The sequence below is a fragment of the Leucoraja erinacea genome, chromosome 22, assembly GCF_028641065.1.
Source record: "Leucoraja erinacea ecotype New England chromosome 22, Leri_hhj_1, whole genome shotgun sequence".
Lineage (NCBI taxonomy): Eukaryota > Metazoa > Chordata > Chondrichthyes > Rajiformes > Rajidae > Leucoraja > Leucoraja erinaceus.
The window spans coordinates 3,054,882-3,079,407 of NC_073398.1; the positions used below are offsets into that span (position 1 = coordinate 3,054,882).

General features: G+C 44.4%; 1 protein-coding gene across 2 annotated transcripts in view; it reads left to right on the forward strand.

Moving 5' to 3' along the window:
- usp44 (ubiquitin specific peptidase 44) overlaps positions 1 to 24,526 on the forward strand; it is a 57,236-nt gene extending 32,710 nt beyond the window's left edge. The window contains exons 3-6 of one of the 2 annotated variants that reach the window (XM_055652773.1): positions 1,596 to 1,794; positions 19,632 to 19,740; positions 19,829 to 20,034; positions 22,021 to 24,525. In XM_055652773.1, the coding sequence (XP_055508748.1) occupies positions 1,596 to 1,794; positions 19,632 to 19,740; positions 19,829 to 20,034; positions 22,021 to 22,169 (663 nt within the window). In that variant the 3' untranslated portion in view covers positions 22,170 to 24,525. Of the gene's footprint in view, positions 1 to 1,595; positions 1,795 to 19,631; positions 19,741 to 19,828; positions 20,035 to 22,020 lie in introns of both variants that reach the window. The other variant, XM_055652774.1, reaches the window with a different exon arrangement.

The window sequence follows — 24,526 nt, forward strand, 5'->3', positions numbered from 1 at the left end:
AATTTGTCAGAGGACCAGTGGTGAGCATTAGTTTTGTAATTGTAAATCTTTATTGTCATTTCCTGAGTATTCGCATACTCAGAGGAAACAAAAAAACGTTTCTCAACCAGTGTCCATTCAGTTTTCGTTACAAAATAAATAGCAATTAAAATTAAAATACATGTCATGAACAATTTAACCCTCTAATAACATTCAATAACATTCAACAGCCGTTCCGACCGGCAGCGGCACAACAGTGGCTCTGCTGTAGTGTGGGGTGTTTGTGCGCGATACTTGGCAGGGGGGAAAGTTCATTTAACAGTCTTATAGCCTGTGGGAAGAAGCTGAGGAGCATCCTGCTGGTTTTGCAGCTAATGCTCCTGTACCTCTTCCCAGATGGGAGGATGGTGAAAAAGTCATGCGATGGGTGGTAAGGGTCTTTGATGATGGAGATGGCTCTGTTGATGCATCTCTTCTTGTATATGTCCAGCAGGAAGGGGAGTGGAGCACCAATATGTGCGCAAGCTTGAAAATATCCTGTTTTAAAAGGATCCATTAGAAATGATGCAATACTTGTATTGGGACTTCAATTTAGTTTTGTTTATTGTCACGTGTACTGAGGAACTGTGAAAAGCTTTACTGAGGTATTTTTCTGAGGTTCTTTTAAGCGGAAAATACAAGCATTTCTATAAATTACATGATGGTATCTCATGAAATCATTTTAGTTGTTTGGAGAGGAAAATGAAACGATGCTATCATTGTAAGGCTGGAACACCTAATGGATCTTTGTAATTCTGCACTCTATCTGCCCTTTGTTTATGTTAAAATTTGCAAGTAGCAGGACTCTGTGTACTTGTGGAAGCAGTGGGTGAAGAAAACCAGTGAAATCAATTTGAAAGTGGGTGTCATTTATTTTGTGCAGCCGTTGGCAGCATAATGACTAATGGTGCAGATGATTCTCTTCATGTGCTGGAAGGGGTGTGTGCTTTTTATAGCCTGCCACTCACTGTTCTACATGTCAGGTTAACTACAGGCTCCAACTGAATCCAAGTGGCTGTCAAGTCAGTGCCCCTACAGTAGTTTGCAGTGTTCTGTTTATGTGATTGGCATTATTGGTTAGCCCATTCTGTGGTGTTTCGACAGGTATCGTATGCACCACTGCCTATTGAAGTGCTTAACGTGACCTCTCTAGTCCTGTAGTTGCTTGCGTTTGCTTCCAAGTAACATGCAGCAGGATGTTAGAAATGACTATCTACCGAACAGCACATTCTTTGTTTCAATAAAACCCACAACCTTTTACTATTCAAGCGTTCTCAATGCGATTGGCCCATAAAATCTGAGAAAATATTAAAATTATTAATGTCAATTTATTACACATTTTCAAAACTGGGAATGGTGTCATTATTGCAAGTAACTTCTTTTACCCTTTTGTGCCATTTTCTATACTTTACATTAGCCAGCCTCACTGTAATGCTCGATATAATTAAGCTACTACCAGATTTCTGCTGAAACAAATCTGTTACTGTCTAATTGGGATCCTCTTTTACATGAAGGATAAAGTGGGAATGAGGGTTGAAATCACCAATTATGTAATTGACTCGTATCCTTTGAAACAGGTTACTTGCCTTACCTGCGACAACAAATCCAACACAATTGAATCCTTCTGGGACCTTTCTCTAGAATTTCCCGAGCGATACCACTGCAATGGAAAAGAAGATGCTTCCCCATATCCTTGCTTGTTGACGGAAATGTTGGCAAAATTCACTGAGACAGAGGCTTTGGAAGGGAAAATTTATGCCTGTGACCAATGCAACAGTGAGTAAAGTTGAAGCAATATGTTTGTACGCTGCGCAAAGATTGAATCGTTATGGAGCTGGGATCTTTTTTCCGATTGATGCACCTCACTTACATGTATAAGATTGTTAAAAAGTGGCAAGAATGTTGTTTTAGGCGTGTGGCAATAGAATCTAAACTTTGTTTGGGTTATAATTTTCTGATTTATTTTGTATTCTTCTCGCTAACCCATTTATTTGTGATGCTGACCAAATATCCGATTCTGTTAATTAAAGTGAAATCATTTTTCCATCTGGACTCTCACTGCTTCTCATGTACACTGTAAATGGCATCGATTGTAACCATGTCTTGTCTTTCTGCTGACTGGTTAGCACACAACAAACAGCTTTTCACTGTACCTCGGCGCACGTGACAATAAACTCAAACTGATTCATTCATGGAAGATGCTGGGCTAAAGTATTGTTGTTAACTTAATGTTCAGTAACACAGAGTATTGTGTTCAGGTCTGAGCGCCATGTTATAGGAAAGATGTAGTCAAGTTGGAAAGGGTACAGAGAAAATTTACAAGGATGTTACCGGGACTCGAGGATCTAAGCTATAGCAAGAGGTTGAGTAGATTGGGACACTATTTCCTGGAATGCACTAGGATGAGGGGTGACCTTGTAGAGGTGTATAAAAGCATGAGAGGAATAGATTGGGTAGATTCGCACAGTCTCTTGCCCAGAGTTGGGGGGGATCTAGAACCAGAGGCCATAAGTTTAAAGTGAAGGGGAAAAGGTTTTATAGGAATCTGAGGGGTAACTTTTTCACAAAAGGGTGGTGGGTGTATGGAACGAGGTTCCGGAGGAAGTAGTTGAGGCTGGAATTATTGCAAAATTTAAGAAGCAATTAGACAGGTACATGGATAGGACAGGTATAGCGGTGTATGGGCCAAACGCAGGTAGGTGGGACAAGTGTAGATGGGACATGTTGGTTGGTGTGGGCAAGTTGGGCCGAATAGCCTGTTTCCACACTAACTCGAGCAATGTGAACTGCAAAGTGCATAAGAATGTGTCACATAGAAGTTAGCAATTGGACCCAACCTGTCTGTGTCCATGTATCCTATCTTGCCTAACTCTTTTGGCATAATTTTATCTCTTTCTACCTTGTGTATGTATCTAAACTTGCCATAGATGGATCCAAATTTACTATAAATGGATCCAGGCAGTGCAGCGTAGGTTCATGAGATTGATCCCTGGGATGGCGGGACTGTCATATGAGGAAAGATTGAAAAGACTAGGCTTGTATTCACTGGAATTTAGAAGGATGAGGGGGATCCTATAAAAACATGTAAAATTATAAAAGGACTGGACAAGCTCGATGCTGGAAAAATGTTCCCAATGTTGGGCGAGTCCAGAACCAGGGGCCACAGTCTTAGAATAAAGGGGAGGTCATTGAAGACTAACATAGAGGAAATCCTTAAAAAGTGCCATCAGAGACAATATCTACTCAGGAAGCTGAAGTCATTTGGGATGAACAAAGACATTCTCACCACATTCTACTACCCATTCATTGAAAATGTAATAACCTTCTCTTTCACTAGCTGGTTCCACTCCATCACCCTACAACACCCTGCAGACCTTGAGCAGCCTGTTAAATGTGCTCAAGGTCTGCTCAAAAATCTTTGAGCAGCCCGTCCGAACTCTCACTGCCCTATGCGACCAACAGTCTGTAAAGTTAACACGCAGGATTCTTCAGGTCCCCTCTCACATCCTGTTTCCTGAGTTTGAGTGGCTCCCCTCAGGACGCAGACTCCGTTGTCTGGGTTGCCGGACACAGAGGAGGAAGGCAACCTTCATCCCCAGGGCTGTCCAGCTTTTTAATGCTGATCACTGACTCATGAACATATGAAATGAAATAACCTTCTATATGCACTTTGTGTGTTGTGTGATTGTGCACTGTGTCTGGAATGCGTGTGCTCGTTGATTGTGCAGTATGTGTGCTGCTTATGTTTGTTGATTGTGTCCCTTTTTAAAAAGCTACTGTAATGCGCCCTTTTAAATTGCCCCTCGGGGACGAATAAAGTGCTTTGAATTGAATTGAATTGAGGTGAGAAAAAACTTTTTCACCCAGAGAGTTGTGAATTTATGGAATTCCCTGCCACAGAGGGCAGTGGAGGCCAAATCACTGGGTGGATTTAAGAGATCGTTAGATAGAGCTCTCGGGGCTAGTGGAGTCGAGGGTTATGGGGAGAAGGCAGGCACGGGTTATTGATTGGGGATGATCAGCCATGATCACAATGAATGGCGGTGCTGGCTCAAAGGGCCAAATGGCCTCCTCCTGCACCAATTTTCTATGTTTCTAATTTCAATCAGGTTCTTTGGTTATCATATTCCACATTGAAACCACTCCCTGTTTAATAATGTATATTTTAAATTCTCTGTTGATTCATTGAAGGCTATTATGTTTGCACTATTCAAGGCACCTTAATTTTAAACATTCCCCAAGGTCACCTCTCAACCATCCTTCAGGAACAGAAAATTGACCCAGGGTGTTTATATTGTTTTATAAGTGTATTATTGTTGGTAGTTGGAGGATCTGGGTATAATTGGCAAGGCAAACATTTATTGCCTGTTCCTACTTATCCGGTAGATGTGTCGCTACCTTAAACAATGGTCGTCTTCCTATAGGCTCTTCCATGGTGCTGTTAGATGGGGAATTCCAAGACTTGGACCCAATGACAACAACGCATCAATGACAACAACTCATCGAGTCTACTCTGCCATTCAATCATGGCTGATCTATCTTTCCCTCTCAACCCCATTCTCCAGCCTTCTCCCCATAACCACTGACAACCGTACTAGTAAAGAATCTGTCAATCTCCACCTTAAAAATATCCATTGACTTGGCCTCCACTGCCTTCTGTGGTAATGAATTCCACAGATTCACCACCCTCTGACTAAAGAACTTTCTCCTCCTAAAAGGACATCCTTTTATTCTAAGGCTATGGCCTCTGGTCCTAGACTCTCCCACTAGGGGAACCATCCTCTCCACGTCCACTCTAACCAGGCCTTTCATTATTGGGTAAGTTTGGAGGAAACTTGCAGGTATTGATCACAGTACTGGTCGTAGAATTGGTAAGTGCTAATCGTGTGAAACAAATCCTTCAGCCCACCAAGCCTGTGCTGGTCATCAAATATCTACTGTTACTTTTAAGAATGGCTTGAAAATCGAAGGTAGACAAAAGTGCTGGATAAACTCAGTGGGTGCAGCATTATCAGTCTGAAGAAGGGTTTTGGCCTGAAATGTTGCCTATTTCCCTCGCTCCTTCGATGCTGTTGCAACCGCTGAGTTTCTCCAGCACTGTTGTCTACCATTAAGAATGGCTTATTGTGTGTGGATCCAGTGGGAAATCTTGCTTGCTATCCTGTCAATGCATGAGTACAATCAACCTAACAGATGGTACAACATATCAGAGTGCAGAAGGTGTTACCGTGTTATAGCATTGCAGCTGAAGCGATAGTGCTGATTTAGTTTTTTAGTCCAAGGGCTGTAATAAGATAGGATGGGAGGTCGGGACTACAGCCTTAACTTATGGGAGGGCCATTGAGTAGTCTGGTAACAGCGTGAAAGCAGCCAGACCTAAATCCGCCAGTACGTGCTTTCAAGCTTTTGTATTTTCTGCCTGACGGGAGTTGGGTAAAGAGAGAATGACCAAGGTGAACACAGTCCTTTGTTATGTTGGTTGCTTTCCTGAAGCAGCATGAAGTGTAGGAGTCGATTGGGGAGGGAGGGGGGCTGCTTTGTGTCTAGACTGGGCTACGTCCACGACTCTGCAATTTCTTGACGTCTTGGGCAGGGCTGTTGCCAAACCAAACCAGTCGGATGCTCGTCTGATGAAGCCCTAAAGGTCACCTATTCCTTTTCTCCCCAGATACTGCCTGACCCGCTGAGCATTTTGTGTCTATCTTTGGTGTAAATCAGCATCTGCAGTTCCTTCTTACACAGTAGGATGTTTTCTGTAGAGCTGGATAAGAGTTGTTGGAGACATGATGAACCTCCTTAGTCTTCTGCGGAAGTAGAGGTGTTAGTGTGCTTTCTTGACTGTCTCTTCAATGTGGTATTTAGATATATCGATACATTGTGGAAACAGGCCCTTTGTCCCAACTTGCCCATACTGGCTCAGCTACAAGAGTGCCACCTGCCTGTGTTTGGTCCATATCCCTCTAAACCTGTCCTATCCATGTACCTGTCTAACTGTTTCTTAAACGTTGGTATAGTCCCTGACTCAACTACCTCCTCTGGCAGCTTGTTCCAGACATCCACCACCCTTTGTGTGGAAAAAGTGACATCTCAGATACCTATTAAATCTTTTCCCCTTCACCTTAAACCTTTGTGTTCTGGGCACGAGACTCTGTGCATCTACCCGATCTATTCCTCTCATGATCTTATACACCTCTATAAGTTTGCCCCTCATTCTCTTGCCTCATCATCTCTTGAGTCCCAGCCTACTCAACCTCTGCCTATAGCTCACACCCTGGCAACATCCTCGTAAAGGTACACAAAAATGCTGGAGAACATCATAGGCCCGAAACGTTGCCTATTTCCTTCGCTCCATAGATGCTGCTGCAGCCGCTGAGTTTCTCCAGCACTTTTGTCTACCTTCGATTTTCCAGCATCTGCAGTTCCTTCTTAAACATCCTCATAAATCTTCTCTGTACCATTTCCAGCTTGACAACATCTTTCCTATAACATGGTGCCCAGAACTGAGCACAATATTCTAAATGTGGCCGCGCCAACATCTTATACAACTGCAACATGACCTCCCATCTTCTATACTTAACACTCTGGCTGATGAAGGCCAATGTGCCAAAAGCCTTTTTGACCACCTTAACTACCTGTAATTCCACCTTCCGGGAACCATACGCCTGCACTCCTGGATCTCTCTGCTCTACAACACTGCCCAGAGGCCCACCATTCACTGTGTCGGTCCTGCCCTTGTTAGATTTTCCAGAATGCAACATCTCACATTTTTCTGTATTAAATTCCATCAACCATTCCTCAGCCCACTTGGCCAAGACCCAGATCCAGGATCCAGATCCTGCCGCAAATTTTCACAACCATCTTCACTATCCGCAAAACCACCCACTTTTGTATCATCAGCGAACTTGCTTATCTTACCGTGTACATTCTCATCCAAATCATTGATATAGATGACAACCAGTAACGGGCCCAGCACCGAACCCCGAGGTACACCACTAGTCACAGACCTCCATCCTGAGAAGCAACCTGCCACCATCGCCCTCAACCTTCCTTCCATGAAGCCAATTTTCTATCCATTCAGCCATCTCTCCTTGGATCCCATGCGATCTAACCTTCCAGATCAGCCTACCACGAGGAACCCTGTCGAATGCTTTACTGAAGTCCATGTACACAACATCTACATCTCTGCCCTCATCGACCTTTTTGGTCACGTCTTCAAAAAACGTAATCAGATTTGTGAGACACGACCTCCAACGTACAAAACCATGCTTACTGTCCTTAATCAACCATTACCCATCCAAATGCCTGTATAACCTATCCCTCAGAATACTTTCTAGTAACTTTCCAAATACAGATGTTTAGCTCACTTGGCCTATAGCTACCAGCATTTTCCCTGCAGTCCTTCTTGTACAGAGGCACAACATTTGCCACCCTCCAGTCTTCCTGCACCTCTCCTGTATTTAAAGATGACCCATGGTATTAGTCACAGACGTCGGATGATACTTCAGAGGGGTGAACACTTGGAAAGCGCCTGGACCTGATAATATACCCGATCGAGTTCTGAAAACCTGTACAAACCAACTGGCGGGAGTTTTTGCAGACATTTTCAACGTCTCACTTCTGAGGTCTGAGGTTCCCACCTGCTTTAAGAGGATATCAATAATACCAGTGCCCAAGAAGAGTGAGGTGACGTGCCTCAATGACTATCGGCCAGTGGCACTAACGTCTGCGGTGAGGAAGTGCTTTGAGAGGTTGGTAATGGTGCATATCAACTTCTACCTCGACAAGTCAAGTCAAGTCAAGTTTATTCGTCACATACACATACGAGATGTGCAGTGAAATTAAAAGTGGCAATGCTCGCGGACTTTGTGCAAAAAGACAAACGGACAAACAATCAAACAAACTATAAACACAATCACAAACACACACATATTCTTTTACATATTAAATATTGGAAGGAAAAACGTTCAGTAAAGTTAGTCCCTGGTGAGATTTACAGTCCGAATGGCCTCTGGGAAGAAACTCCTTCTCAACCTCTCCGTTCTCACCGCATGGCAATGGAGGCGTTTGCCTGACCGTAGCAGCTGGAATAGTCCATTGCATGGGTGGAAGGGGTCTCCCATGATTTTGTTGGCTCTGACGTTGCACCTCCTGATGTAGATAGATCCTGCAGGGGGGCGAGTGAAGTTCCCTTAGTGCGTTCGGCCGAACGCACTACTCTCTGCAGAGCCTTCTTGTCCTGAGCAGAGCAATTCCCAAACCAGATGGTAATATTTCTGGACAAGATGCTTTCCACCGCCGCTGCGTAGAAGCACTGGAGGATCCTCGGAGACACTCTGAATTTCATCAATTGCCTGAGGTGGTAAAGGCGCTGCCTTGCCTTACTCACGAGTGCTGAGGCGTGTGATGTCCATGTCATATCCTCAGAGATGTGGACTCCCAGATATTTAAAACAACTCACCCCATCCACAGGATCCCCATTTATACTCAATGGAGTGTACGTCCTCGGATGATGTGCCCTCCTAAAGTCCATGATCAGCTCCTTCGTTTTTTTGATGTTCAAGAGGAGGCTGTTATCCTGGCACCAGAGTGCTAGATCAGCCACCTCCTCCCGGTAGGCCTTCTCGTCGTTGTCTGAGATCAGGCCCACCACCACAGTGTCATCAGCAAACTTAATTATTGAGTTGGAGCTGAACCTAGCCACACAGTCATGTGTGTACAGGGAGTACAATAGGGGGCTGAGGATGCAACCCTGGGGCGATCCAGTGCTCAGGGTGAGGGACTTCGATGTATTCCTTGACCCACTACAGTTAGCATCCCGCCACAACAGATCAACGGAGGATGCAATTTCACTGGCTCTCCACTCCGCATTGGACCACTTGGACAATAAAAACACTTGCGTCAGGCTGTTGTTTATAGACTACAGCTCGGCATTTAATACCATCATCCCCTCCAAGCTGGTTACCACGCTCACGGAACTGGGTCTCTGTGCATCCCTCTGCAATTGAATCCTTGACTTCCTCATCTACAGACCACAGTCTATTTGAATTGGAGGAACCACTTCATCGTCAGTAACAATTAGTACGGGAGGACCTCAAGGCTGCGTGCTCAGCCCCTGATTTACTCACTCTATACCCATGACTGCGTAGCCAGTCATAGTGCAAACTCCATCATTAAGTTCGCCGACAACACAATTGTTGTTGGATGAATCACAGATGATGATGAGTCGGGGTAAAGGTGAGATCGACCGATTGACCAAATGGTGCCAACACAATAACCTGGCTCTCAACATCAGTAAGACCAAGGAACTGATTGTGGACTTTGGTAGGGGAAGGATGAGGACCCACAGTCCCGTTCATATCAATGGGACGATGGTGGAGACGTCAAAAACTTCAAATTCCTGGGCGTACATATTTCAGAAGATCTTTCCTGCAATTATAAAGAAGGCACATCAGCGACTCTACTTCCTGAGAAGATTACGGAGATTCAGTATGTCAAAGAGGATTCTCCTAAACTTCTACAGGTGTACAGTAGAGCGCATTCTGACTGGTTGCATCGTGGCCTGGTTCGGCAACTTGAACGTCCAGGAGCGGAAAAGACTGCAGAAAGTTGTGACTAATGCCCAGTCCATCAACGGCTCTGAACTCCCCACCATCGAAGGGATCTATCGAAGTCACGCCCCAAAAAAGGCACCCAACATCATCAAAGACCCACACCATCCTGGCCACACATTCATTTCACCACTGCCATCGGGAAGAAGGTACTGGAGCCTGAAAACTGTAACGTCCAGGTTCAGGAACAGCTTCTTCCCCACAGCCATCAGGCGACTAAACACAACACCAAATAAGCTCTGAACTGCAACAGACTATTATTATTATTGCACTATATTTGGTATTTATTGAGTATGTGAAACATGAACTTGTTTTCTTCTCCGTTATGTACTATGTTTACATATTCTGTTGTGCTGCACCAAGTAAGAATTTCATTGTCTTATCTGGGACACATGACAATAAAACACTCGACTTGACTCTTGACGACTAAATTTCAACCAGGGCTCCTGCAATTTCCTCTCTGGTTTCCCACAATGTCCTCAGATATCTGACCAGGCCCTGGAGATTTGTCTACCTTCACACACGATAGTACCTTCAGCATCTCTGTGACCGTAACACTGACTGCTCTCAAGCCACTTCCAGTGACTGCTCCAATTTCCTCCATCCTCCTGTCTTTCTCCTTGGTAAATGCAGAGGAGAAATACTCATAATAGATTTGAGTATAGGAGCAGAGAGGTTCTACTGCAGTTGTACAGGGTCTTGGTGAGACCACACCTGGAGTATTGCGTACAGTTTTTTGGTCTCCAAATCTGAGGAAGGACATTATTGCCATAGAGGGAGTGCAGAGACGGTTCACCAGACTGATTCCTGGGATGTCAGGACTGTCTTATGAAGAAAGACTGGATAGACTTGGTTTTATACTCTCTAGAATTTAGAAGATTGAGAGGGGATCTTATAGAAACTTACAAAATTCTTAAGGGGTTTGACAGGCTAGATGCAGGAAGATTGTTCCCGATGTTAGGGAAGTCCAGGACAAGGGGTCACAGCTTAAGGATAAAGGGGAAATCCTTTAAAACCGAGATGAGAAGAACTTTTTTCACGCAGAGAGTGGTGAATCTCTGGAACTCTCTGCCACAGAGGGTAGTTGAGGCCAGTTCATTGGCTATATTTAAGAGGGAGTTAGATGTGGCCCTTGTGGCTAAGGGGATCAGGGGGTATGGAGAGAAGGCAGGTACGGGATACTGAGTTGGATGATCAGCCATGATCATATTGAATGGCGGTGCAGGCTCGAAGGGCCGAATGGCCTACTCCTGCACCTAATTTCTATGTTTCTATGTTTCTATAAGACCTTGACCATCTCCTGTGGCTCCACACACAGTGTTGAGGGGTCCCACTCTCTCTAGTTACCCCTTTCCCCCTTATGTATTTATAAAATCTCTTCGGGTTGGCCTTAATGCTGTCTGCCAGCTATCTCCTGGCCCCTTTTTTGCCCTTCTGATTTCCTTTTTGACTTTGCTCCTAAGTTCCTGAAACTCCCCCAGGAATACACGTTAATGAGTTGCCTCAAGCGAGCTGTTTTCTCCTCTTGTACTTCCACAATTTTTTTCCCCTCATTTCCTCCATCTGCACTGTGGTTGCTTTGATAACTTGACTTTCCAGAGTGCCTTGTAAATGTCTTTCATAGAAACATAGAAAATAGGTGCAGAAGGAGGCCATTCGGCCCTTCGAACCAGCACCGGCATTCATTGTGATCATGGCTGATCGTCCCGTATGAATAACCCGTGCCTGCCTTCTCCCCATATCCCTTGAATCATGGTTTTGCCTCCACCTTAATTGTACGGCCTTGACTGCACCTATTCCTGACCCTGGTCCCCTACCCCTCTCTGCTGGGCAGTGTTTACCTCTGAAATCTGCTCCTTAACAACTTTAACACTTTTCATAGTTTAGCTCCTTCATCAGCCCAATAACTTTGTCGATAAGTTGACACAAAGTGAAATCTATTTTAAAACTAAATTGAAATTCTAATTGCATAACAGTTACAAAATCTTGGGATGTTGATGACATTGCCAAGGCACCAATTATCATCCACCTGTGGCTGCCTGCATTCAAAAAGACTTAAAATGGGAAAATAAACAATAAGTCTAATGGCCTCCGTAGCCTGCTATGTATCATGGAGGGCTTAATACCAATCTAATACCAATGTTCTTCACACAGAGAGTGGTGAATCTCTGGAACTCTCTGCCACAGAGGGTAGTTGAGGCCAGTTCATTGGCTATATTTAAGAGGGAGTTAGATGTGGCCCTTGTGGCTAAGGGGATCAGGGGGTATGGAGAGAAGGCAGGTACGGGATACTGAGTTGGATGATCAGCTATGATCATATTGAATGGCGGTGCAGGCTCGAAGGGCCGAATGGCCTACTCCTGCACCTAATTTCTACGTTTCTATGTTTCTATGTTCTTTGATTATTTTATTGTCCAAAAATGTGTTTGTTCAAATTTATTATATTTTTACAATGCAGCCAAAGGTCTCTGTTATAAATTCTAAGGGATTATAGCTTTGTAATTTCTTTCACCACTTATTCTGATCCCAAGATGTAGACTCCAGATAGTGGAATAGCCTTCCTCAACTATTGAGGAAATAGCCTCACTAGTTGAGGCTTCCTGAAAGCTATTCTGGACTCTAGCAGAAACCACTCTGTTCCTTGTTCCAATAAATGAATCCAGCCACTGTGTGGCACGGCTTCTGAGGCAGGTGATGTTTCTTTGGTGCAGACGGTGAAACTACCAACAACACGTCATCTATTGTCTCTAAGCACAAAATAATTGCAGCAAAACTTCCTACAAAAATGACCCTGCAATTTGCCTTTCATAACAAGCTGAATATGCATGGGAAATCCTTCATTTTGTCAATTAGCAGATTAAAAGCCCTGTCCCACGGTACGAGTTCATTCCAAGAGCTCTCCCGAGTTTTAAAAAAATCAAACTCGTGGTACGTTGGAGCTCGGGGACGTCTCTTAGCGCTAACGGCAGGTACTCGGGAAGACTCGCTAATGGCAGGTAAGCACGGGAAGACTCATGAAGATTTTTCAACATGTTGAAAAATGTCCACGAGAGCTCCGAGTACCGACGAGTGGCCATTACCATAAATCTCCGAGTTGGAATCAGGGCAAACTCGGGAGAGCTCTTGGAATGAACTCGTACCGTGGGACAGGGGTTATAGAGATCCCAGTGAATTCTGTGAGGGTGAAGATCAAGAGACTGACAGGCATGTTGTCAATGCTGATTGAGAGGGTGTTGAAGGCTTGTTCATTGCAACTTTTTAAAAATGTAATCAAAATAAACTTTATTCAGACTAAAAGATATATGCAAAACAAGAACTGTGCAAAGGTTCTTCCACATTCTCCGAGTCTTCGGTTTAAGTTAGCATCTGCAGTTCCTCTCTACGTATTTTATGCAGGCTTTGGAGAGGATGCATGAGAGATTTTACCAAAGTAATTCAAATACTTAGGGGTGTTATGTGGGAGACTAGAGAAGTCTCTGTTGTGTTCACAGGGGAATTAGGTAAACATCTGAACAGAGAAAGAAAAGCAGCACAGTAGCACATTGAGTAGAGTTGCTGCTTTATGGCGCCAGAGACCCGGGCTTGATCCTGACTACGGGCACTGTCTGTATGGAGTTTGCACGCTCTCCATGTGACCCCGTGGATTTCTTCCGGGTGCTCTGGTTTCCACCCAAAGTCCAAAAACATGCAGGTTTGTGGGTTAATTGGCTTCTGTAAATTTTCTCTAGTGTGTAAGGTAGAACCAGTGTACGGGAGGTTGCTGGTCGGTGTGGGACAAAGGGCCCGTTTCTATGCTGTCTCTTTTTCAACTAAACTGAATGGAAGAGCTATGAGTAAAGCGTGAGTGAGAATGGGACTATATAGACAAAAGTGCTGGAGAAACTCAGCGGGTGCAGCAGCATCTATGGAGCGAAGGAAACTCGCTATGGAGCGAAGGTAATCTATAGGACTATATAGATTGCTCTTTTGCTTGAACCAACCTGTAATTCGATCATATATTGATTGGACAAACATCCTATGACTTTTTGCATAATTCTCTACCTTTAGTTAGTTTAGTTTAGAGCTACAGCGTGGAAACAGGCCCTTCAGCCCACCGAGTCTACGCCGACCAGCCATCCTCACACAATAACACTATCCTACACACACGGAACAATTACAATTTTACCAAAGCTAGTTAACCTAAAAACCTGTGCATCTTGGGAGTGTGGGAGGAAACTGGAGCACCCGGGGAAAACCCACGCAGGTCATGGGGAGAACGTACAAACTCCGTACGGGCAGCATCCGTAGTCAGGATTAAACCCGGGTGTCTGCCGCTGTAAGGCAGTAGCTCCATTGCTGCTCCACTGTGCCGCTAAGATCCCTATAGTTTTTTGGTTATGTCCGGCTAATTGATAGTTCCACATGCTTTGTCTCCCTTATTCAAATAGTGGTACACCTGAGACTGTTCTCGAATTGCGAGAGTTGTTGGCCACCAGTTCTGCAGACAAATACAATCGAGATGAATGAGAGCAGCCTTAATACTGATAACACTGGATTCTGGTATTTTTCTCATTGCACTACTTGGGGTACTTATGTGTGGCTTGACTGTACTCGTGTATCCTATGATTAGACTGGATGGCACGCGAGCAAAGCTTTTCACTGTACGGCCAAATTCTGCTCTAACTCCATCTATGTTTGAAAATGATTCCTGTGTTGTGGGCCGGATCACTAATAGTGACGAGGCAGAGTACTGGAAGGAAATAGAGAACTTTGTAACGTGGTGTCAGGATAATAACCTCTCCCTCGATGCCAGAAAGACGAAGGAGCTAGTGATTAACTTTGGCAAGAATGCTGGAGTATATGCCCCATCAGCATCCATGGTGCCAAGGTGGAAATGGTTGAGAGCACCCTGTCGTTCCTTGACACTAGTATTACCAACAAGCTGTCGTGGACCAACCACATTGATGTGACGGCCAAGAAGGCACATCAACTCCTCTACTTTACGAGGAGTCGATTGAGAAAATTCTGCTTGTATCAAATGACTCTTACGAACTTCTACAGACACACTATAGAAAGTATATTGAAAGTAGTGTTGCAACAGCTCTGCCCAGGATCACAAGACACTGCAGAAAGTTATAGATGTAGCACAGACCAGACTTCTCACCATTGATTCCTATCGACACTTGGAAAAGCAGACAACATAATCAAAGATTTGTCCCACCCCCAGTCATTCCTTTTCTCTGCTCCGGTCTGATGGAAGGTTGCAAGCATGCATCACCCGATTTGGGAACAGCTTCCCCTCTGAACGTAGGCTGGGGGTACTGCCTGCTTCTCCTCTACATTGCACTTTGTCTATGGAACTGATGCGCTACAATGCTGAGAACTATATACTGCACTCGGTATCTTCGCCTTTGCTCTATCTATTAAACACTAGCCAATAGGTGCAGGAGTAGGCCATTCGGCCCTTCGAGCCAGCACCGCCATTCAATGTGGTCATGGCTGATCATCCACAATCAGTACCCTGTTCCTGCCTTCTCCCCATGTCCCCTGACTGCTATTTTTAAGAGCCCTATCTAGCTCTCTCTTGAAAGCGTCCAGAGAACCGGCCTCCACCGCCCCCTGAGGCAGAGAATTCCACAGACTCACCACTCTCCGTTTTAAATGGCTTACTCCTTATTCTTAATATTGTACTTGAATTTGATGATAGTATTTAATATATTATATCTGATCTGTTTGGGTAACATGCAAAACAAAGCATTTCATTGTACACATGACAATAATAAGCCTAACCAAATCCGACCCCACTCTTCCTTCGAGAGTGTTAGAAACTAATTTGTGGATGTTTCTTTTTACACTTGTACCTATTGCTACTACAGACCTTCTACAGAATTCTGTTTCATAGCTTGTGTCTGATTTGGACATGTCATGAATGAATGAATGAATATGTTTATTGGCCAAGTATGTCCACATACAAGGAATCTGCCTTGGTGCTCCGCTCGCAAGTAACAACACGACATACAGTAAACCATTAAGAATAAAACATTAAGAATAAATCATTATAGTTTAAACATGTGAATGAAATAAAATACCAGAGCAAAAGGAGGCTACAGACTTTTGGTTATTGAGTAGAGCTACTGCTCGTGGGGAAGAAAGCTGTTTTTATGTCTGGCTGTGGCAGCTTTGACAGTCCGGAGTCGCCTTCCAGAGGGAAGTGATTCAAATGTCATTAGAAACGGGAATAGTGCCGAGGATTGGCGTACTGCGCATGTTGTTCCATTGTTTCAAAAGGGGTCTAAGAGTAAACCTAGCAATTATAGACCTGTTAGTTTGACGTCAGTGGTGGGCAAATTAATGGAAAGAATACTTAGAGATAATATATATAAGCATCTGGATAAACAGGGTCTGATTAGGAACAGTCAACATGGATTTGTGCCTGGAAGGTCTTGTTTAACTAATCTTCTTGAATTTTTTGAAGATGTTACACGGGAAATTGATGAGGGTAACGCAGTGGATGTTGTGTATATGGACTTCAGTAAGGCCTTTGACAAGGTTCCTCACGGAAGGTTGGTTAAGAAGGTTCAATGGTTGGGTATTAATGGTGGAGTAGCAAGATGGATTCAACAGTGGCTGAATGGGAGATTCCAGAGAGTAATGGTGGATGGTTGTTTGTCAGGTTGGAGGCCAGTGACGAGTGGGGTGCCACAGGGATCTGTGTTGGGTCCACTGTTGTTTCTCATGTACATCAATGATCTGGATGATGCTGTGGTAAATTGGATTAGTAAGTATGCAGATGATACTAAGATAGGTGGGGTTGCGGGTAATGAAGTAGAGTTTCAAAGTCTACAGAGAGATTTATGCCAGTTGGAAGAGTGGGCTGAAAGATGGCAGATGGACTTTAATGCTGATAAGTGTGAGGTGCTACATCTTGGCAGGACAAATCAAAATAGGACGTACATGGTAAATGGTAGGGAATTGAAGAATGTAGGTGAACAGAGGGATCTGAGAATAACTGTGCACAGTTCCCTGAAAGTGGAATCTCATGTAGATAGGGTGGTAAAGAAAGCTTTTGGTGTGCTGGCCTTTATAAATCAGAGCATTGAGTATAGAAGTTGGGATGTAATGTTAAAATTGTACAAGGCATTGGTGAGGCCAATTCTGGAGTATGGTGTACAGTTTTGGTCGCCTAATTATAGGAAGGATGTCAACAAAATAGAGAGAGTACAGAGGAGATTTACTAGAATGTTGCCTGGGTTTCAGCAACTAAGTTACAGAGAAAGGTTGAACAAGTTAGGGCTTTATTCTTTGGAGCGCAGAAGGTTAAGGGGGGGACTTGATAGAGGTTTTTAAAATGATGAGAGGGATAGACAGTTGACGTGGAAAAGCTTTTCCCACTGAGAGTAGGGAAGATTCAAACAAGGGGACATGACATGAGAATTAAGGGACTGAAGTTTAGGGGTAACATGAGGGGGAACTTCTTTACTCAGAGAGTGGTAGCTGTGTGGAATGAGCTTCCAGTGAAGGTGGTGGAGGCAGGTTCGTTTTTATCATTTAAAAATAAATTGGATAGTTATATGGATGGGAAGGGAATGGAGGGTTATGGGCTGAGCGCAGGTATATGGGACTAGGGGAGATTATGTGTTCGGCACGGACTAGAAGGGTCGAGATGGCCTGTTTCCGTGCTGTAATTGTTATATGGTTATATGTTATATGGTTAAAGAGTTTGTGGCCAGGGTGAGAGTGGTCAGAGATGATCTTACCCGCTCGCTTCCTGGCCCTTGCAGTGTACAGTTCATCAATGGAGGGAAGGTTGCAGCCAACAACCTTCTCAGCTGATCGAACGATTTGCTGCAGCCTCCGGATGTCGTGTTTGGTGGCTGAGCCAAACCATGATGGAGAAGGTGAGGACAGACTCTACGATGGCAGTATAGAATTGGACCATCATTGCCTGTGGCAGATTGTGTTTCCTCAGCTGCCGCAGGAAGTACATCCTCTGTGGGGCCTTTTTGACTGTGGAGTCGATGGTGGTCCCCCATTTAAGGTCCTTGGAGATGATGGTTCCAAGGAACTCAAAAGACATAGAAACATAGAAATTAGGTGCAGGAGGAGGCCATTCGGCCCTTCGAGCCCGCACCGCCATTCAATATGATCATGGCTGATCATCCAACTCAGTATCCCGTACCTGCCTTCTCTCCATACCCTCTGATCCCCTCAGCCACAAGGGCCACATCTAACTCCCTCTTAAATATAGCCAATGAACTGGCCTCGACTACCCTCTGCGGCAGAGACTCCACAGATGTGACTGTGGTGTTGTTGACGGTGATTGGGGGGAGGGGAGGGGAAGCTCTCCTAGTCTACAAGCAATTCCACTGTCTTAAGAGCATTGAGCTCCAGGTTGTTGCGATGGCACCAGGACGGCAGCTGTGTCACTTCTTGTCTGTAGGCAGATTCCTCCCCATCTTGGATTAGTCCAATCGGGGTTGTGTCATCCGCAAACTTGAGAAGCTTGACAGAGGTGTTAGTGGAGGTGCAGTAGTTGGTGTAGAGGAGAGGGGAGAGTACGCAGCCTTGCGGTGCTCCTATGCTGAGGATCTGTGGGTCCGAGATGTGCTTTCCCATCCTTGTTTTCCCGAGATGGGTATTTTACTGTTGCTCAAACCTAATATATATACACAAAAAGCTGGAGTAACTCAGCGGGTCAGGCAGCATCTCTGGAGAAAAGGTATAGGCGATGTTTCAGGTCCAGGTCCTTCAGACTGAGAGTCTGGGGAAAGGGAAACAAGAGATACAGACAGTGATATAGAGAGATGTGGAACATGAATGAAAGATATGCTAAAAGTAACAATGATCATGGAAAGGTGGAGCCCACAATGGTGCATTGTTGGCCGTGGGCTAGGTGATATTGAGTTATACGGACAATGAAATTTAGCATTCCATCCTACTCCATTCTGGTTTAGATGACTGCAGATTATAGTTGACTCTTGACTGCAGCCTGCTTTAGAGCAGTGCATGTTAGCATTGCCAATGGCCACCATGCCTTGGGAACTATTTAAAACTTGTCCACCATCTCTGCCTCTTCATTTCAGGTGCTGGCTGCCTTCCTTGTTTTGACAACGTTGCATCGCAGAAAGGAAAATGAAATAATAATAATTTGGCGGGAAGCAATAAAATCGTGATTTTGTAGAAGGGAGAGCAGCCAATAACAATCGTTGCTTAGATGCTAAACTCTTGGTTGAAAGTGTGTGAATTTTTTGGCAATTTGTCCTGTAGGCCGAGCTTTTGTCAGCTTCACCAGTAAGTGCTTCATTCATTTGCTGCAAGGCATTTAGAGTATGGTGTTCAGTTTTGGGCACTATGTTATCAGTAAAATGGTGCCGAACTATAAAGGTGTGGTGAGAAGATTTATGAGGATGTTACCAGGATTCGAGGGCTTGAGCTATCGGGCCAGGTTGAGCAGTCTGGGACTCGATTCCTTGGAGCGCAGGGGGATGAGGGGTGATCTTTTCTAGAGGTGTACAAAATCATGAGAGGAATAGATCAGGTAGACGACGCACAGTCTCTAGTCCATAGTAGGGGAATCGAGAACCAGAGGACATAGGTTTAAGGTGAGGGGGGAGATTCAATAGAAACCTGAGGGGGCAACCTTTTCACACAAAGGTTGGTGGTGGTATGAAACTAGCTACTGGGGGGTGTAGTTGAGGCAGGGACTACCGCAACATTTAAGAAGCATGGAGACAGGTACGTGACTAGGACAGGTTAAGAAGGATATTGCCCAAAAACAGGCCGGTGGGACTAGTGTAGATGGGACATGTTGGCCGTTGTGGGCAAGTTGGGTTGAAGGGCCTGTTTCCATGTTGTAAGACTCTATGACTCTGATTTTCCAACGGTGTAGGCAAGCGGAACAACATTTTTATTCAGCAAAATCTAGTTACCGCTGTTCAAAAAAATTCCATTTGACGTGATGCCATATTTGGTGAATTGTGTTGAAATGTTCATGTAGAGATGTTTAAAAGGTGCTTCTTGTCTTAGGTAAGCGCAGGAAGTCCTCTTCAAAACCATTGATCCTAACTGAAGCACAGAAACAGCTCGTGATCCACAAGCTACCTCATGTTCTGCGTCTACACCTCAAACGCTTTAGGTAAGTAGGAATTTAATACCCAACACCAGTTGCGAGCGTTGGCGTTTGCGGTTCAGTGTTTGTACTCTCACTGCTGTCTTTCTCGCAGGTGGTCGGGTCGCAATCACCGTGAGAAGATCGGAGTCCACGTCAGCTTCGACCAGGTGTTAAACATGGAGCCATACTGCTGCAGAGAGTCCACAGGAGCCCTCGGGACCAATTACTTCACGTATGACCTGGCTGCCGTGGTCATGCATCACGGAAAGGGCTTTGGCTCAGGACATTATACAGCGTATTGCTACAATACGGATGGAGGTGTGTGCGTTTACTGTGTTTAATGTGCTCTTATCCCTAGCACATCAGTCTGGGGAAATAAAATAGCGGTAAATAACAATGTAAAAAAAAACCTATATTTATTTGCTCATGAACACTGCACATAATTCTCTTTACAGTGGCAATTCTTGCTACTGAGGGAGTGCAGCGTAGGTTCACAAGGTTAATTCCCGGGATGGCAGGACTATCATATGCTGAGAGAATGAAGCAGCTGGGCTTGTACACTCTGGAGTTTAGAAGGATGAGAGGGAATCTCATTGAAACATATAAGATTGTTAAGGGCTTGGACACACTAGAGGCAGGAAACATGTTCCCGATGTTGGGGGAGTCCAGAACCAGGGTCCACAGTTTAAGAACAAGGAGTAAGTCATTTAGAACGGAGATGAGGAAATACTTTTTCTCACAGAGAGTGGTGAGTCTGTGGAAATCTCTGCCTCAGAGGGCGGTGGAGGCAGGTTCTCTGGATGCTTTCAGGAGAGAGCTAGATAATGCTCTTAGAAATGGCGGAGTCAGGGGATATGGGGAGAAGGCAGGAACAGGGTACTGATTGTGGATGATCAGCCATGATCACATTGAATGGCGGTGCTGGCTCGAAGGGCCAAATGGCCTACTCCTGCACCTATTGTCTATTGTCAATCTGAGAGCTATCAGTTAAATTGCATTTAGAGATCTGTGAGGGGGACAAAAAGAGAGAGAGTTTCTGTTTCCTCCAACCCATCATCCTTCCGCTTTCCCCTCACTGTAACCTCCCCCAGAGTTCAATCAATCAAACTCTGGCTCGATTCTCTGTCTTTCTTCATTGCCAGAGGTTGCACATGTGATTATGCAATTTCTAAATCTATTGGCTTCAGGGGTAGGAATGTTTTAGGCAGGTGGGTGGGGGGGGGGGGGGGTGGGGGGGCTGCATTTGAATCGCACACTTTAAACCAAGGGATTGGTTCTCCTGCCAGATACTTTCCATGATGCAAAAACTGCATAAAAGGCTCACTCTTGTCTCATCCAAAACATAAAACTGCAGAGGAGAACTGTGCAAATGGGATAATGTCTTGTATTAGGGTGTGAATCTGGTTGATTCAAACGTGATGATTGCTATGAACTGCATTTGATTTTAATGAACCATGGGCTGAGGCAAATTTGATCTACTCTTTAAAATGAAATTGGTGTAATGTTCTAATTTTGAGCTGCATTGAACTAAACGGATCAGCCTGAATTGCCTTTGACATTGTGTTATTTTTCTTCTTGCTCTCCTACTATTATGTTGCCTTTCTGTGCATTATTAATTGTTTTGATTGAAGCTTCTGAATGTCTTCCTTTAAAGCAGTTGCCCTCTCCAGAATCTCATTCAGAATGTAAGATTAGAATCCTTTGACCATTTCAATGTGTAAGCAACTGCAATGCTGTTTGAACCCTGATCTAACGGACTGATATTGTCCTGCTGCAGTTGGCCTTGGCTGGGAGAGCCCCCCCCCCCCGCCTGTATCCTGTTACTGCAGCTGTGTCGTATCCCTTTCAGGAGCGTGGCCTCTGATGGTCTCCTTGGGATTAAGGCTTTTTTTAGTTTGCATGTAACGGCACCTCGGGAACAAGGGCAGCAGGGTGGCTGGCGCAGCGGTAGAGTTGCTGCCTTACAGCGCCAGAGACCCGGGTTCCATCCTGACTACACGTGCTGTCTGTACGGAGTTTGTACGTTCTCCCTCAGGCTTTCTCTGGGTGCTCTGGTTTCCTCCCACATTCCAAAGACGTACAGGCTTGTGGGTTAATTGGCTTCTGTAAATAGTAAATTGTCCCCAGCGTGAAGGATAGTGCTAGTATACAGGGTGATTGCTTTTCAGCGTGGACTTGGGCCGAAGGGACTGTTTCTGCCCTATATATATATATTTTTTAAACTAAAAAAGAATATTGCCCTAAATGGCAGCATTCATGTTCAGTGCTGTGTACTTTGTAACTGGAATCCTTTGGCTTTTGTAGGGTTGTGGGTCCATTGCAATGATTCAACGGTGACTCTGTGTACTGTGGATGAAGTTTGCAAAGCTCAAGCCTACATCCTCTTCTATATTCGCCGACTTCCTGACGGCATTGAAGTGCCTTCATCGCCTGCCTCACCTGATAACAAGTGAACACCAGCTACATGACTACAGCTTGAATACTCTGTAACAATCACTTCCTCAACAATACCCTGACCCAAGCATTTTGTGGACGTACATTTTACTGATGATGTTGGGACTTTCATTTTTGAACAGATGTGTACTTTGTTTTATTAGTTCTGTTGTGTGTGTTTTATTTTCCTCAGAAATATTTGGGTCTAGTTTGAATGAATGCTTTCCATTGCTTCATATGCAATAACCTTCTTATAACGAGGACATACATACAAGACAGCACCTTTTTATTTTCATCTTAAATTTGATAAGTGGAATTTAATCGATCAGTTATGGAGAACATGTACAGTTGAACAGTTCATAGTTTGGTGATAAATGTTAATGTTCCCATCTCAGTTTCCTAAAATGATCCATTCACCACCGAACCACACACCATGGCCTACAATATTTGCAGATTCAGTGTCATCTTCTAGGCTTTGATATAGAATGTGCAGGGATCCTTGTTTTAGATTTCTACCAATTTCTCTGCAATGTTAAAATATTTTTTCCCTTAATAGGAATTCAGAGTGGCGCTGCGATTGAGTTGCTGCCTTACAGCACCAGAGACCCGGGGATTGATTCTGATTACGGGTGCTGTCTGTGTGGAGTTTGCACGTTCGCCCTGTGACCTGCGTGGGTTGTCCCCAGGCGCTCCAGTTTCCTCCCACACTCCAAAGACGTACAGGATTGTAGGTTAATTGGTTTGGTTAAATTGTAAATTGTCCCCAGCGTACGTAGAATAAAGTCGATGTATGGGGACTGCTGGTCGGTGCGGACTAAGTGGGCTGAAGGGCCTGTTTCTGCACTGTCTCTAAACCGGTAAACTAAAAAGTCACCCTCTTCCAGCCTTTGAAATGGAAAAGTAATCTTTAATTTTATTTCTAGAATAAAAGGGGATAGTAGTTATGTTCCAGCTCTACAATGTGCTAGTGGAAATACATTTGGGTGCATGTGTTGTGGATTCTGGAGCGTGGGACTTTCTGGAAGAAAGTGCACTATAGTGAACCAAGGGATGTAGTACATCAAATGGAGATTAGATAAATGAGGGTTAAACATTTGTGTCATTTTGAAGACAAGTGGCTAAATAGGTTTTCAAAATATTAAAAGAGAACTGCTAGGAAAGAAGAGGAGAACCTTTCCCCGTGTATTGAGCATTCCACAACTAGGGAGTACATTCTACAAATGATATCTGGGCCTTTGTAAAAGCACCACCCACAAGTGAAAGGTACTGTTTGAGGCAACTTCAACTAATCCTTTACTCACTTGAATAGGATGGGTGAAGTAAAAGCACGGGAATACTGGGAATGGTCAGCTGCATCTGTGGAGAGGGATGATTTCTTGCAGAAAGTTGTGTTGTTATTTTGGACTTTCCGCATCTAGCTTCTACGCTCGGAGAGCTGTTAGACCTCCTCTTGTTGGAGAAGGTCATGTTGCTCGCTGGCTAGCACTTTTCAGTTCTACCGTCTAATATTGTCCAGCTCGTGTTCTTGGAGATTGTCATTGCCTAATGTTGATGTGCAGATTTTTCAGTCCTGCTTTTGAAGTGTCCACCTCAAGCTGCAAGAGCGCGTGGAACTGCGTATTTTGAGGCGATTGTGAAAGGAATTTAACAATTCGACAGTGAAAACGCCCACTTTGGATGGGTCGTTCTGGTGTCGTTATTGTTGAAGTTGTTCAAGATCCCTTGCAATGACCTGGAGCTGAAGTCATTGATGCAATCAGCCATTCCTAACATATTCTGGTTTAGATAAGTGATAATAGCAGAATTAGGCCATTCTGCCCATCAAGTCTAATCCTCCTGATCTATCTTTCCCTCTCAACCGCATTCTCCTGCTTTCTCCACCAAACCTCTGACATCCGTACTAATCAAGAATCTGTCAATCTCCGCCTTAATAATAATCCATTGACCTGACCTCCACAGCCGTCTGTGGCAATGCATTCCACAGATTCACCACCCTCTGACTACAGAAATTCCTCTTCATCTCCTTCCTAAATGAACATCCTTTCATTGAGGCTATTGCCTCTGGTCCTAGACCCTCCCACTAGTGGAAACATCCTCTCTGCATCCATTCTATCCAGGCCTTTCACTAATCAAAGATGTAATTCTGCACTGATGTATCTCCCTTAACAATGAGCAAACGTTGGATGAGGGAGTGCTTTGGAATCCCACTGACCCACAACAACACCGAATAATTCCACAAATGTCATACTCCAGCCACAAACTTGACCTAGTTTGCTGTTGAGGGTAAATTATGCCTATCTTCACCAGAAATTCCTAAAATGCTGGAGGAACTCATCAGGTCAGACATCATCTAGAAAGAGGAACGGTCGGCCGGTGT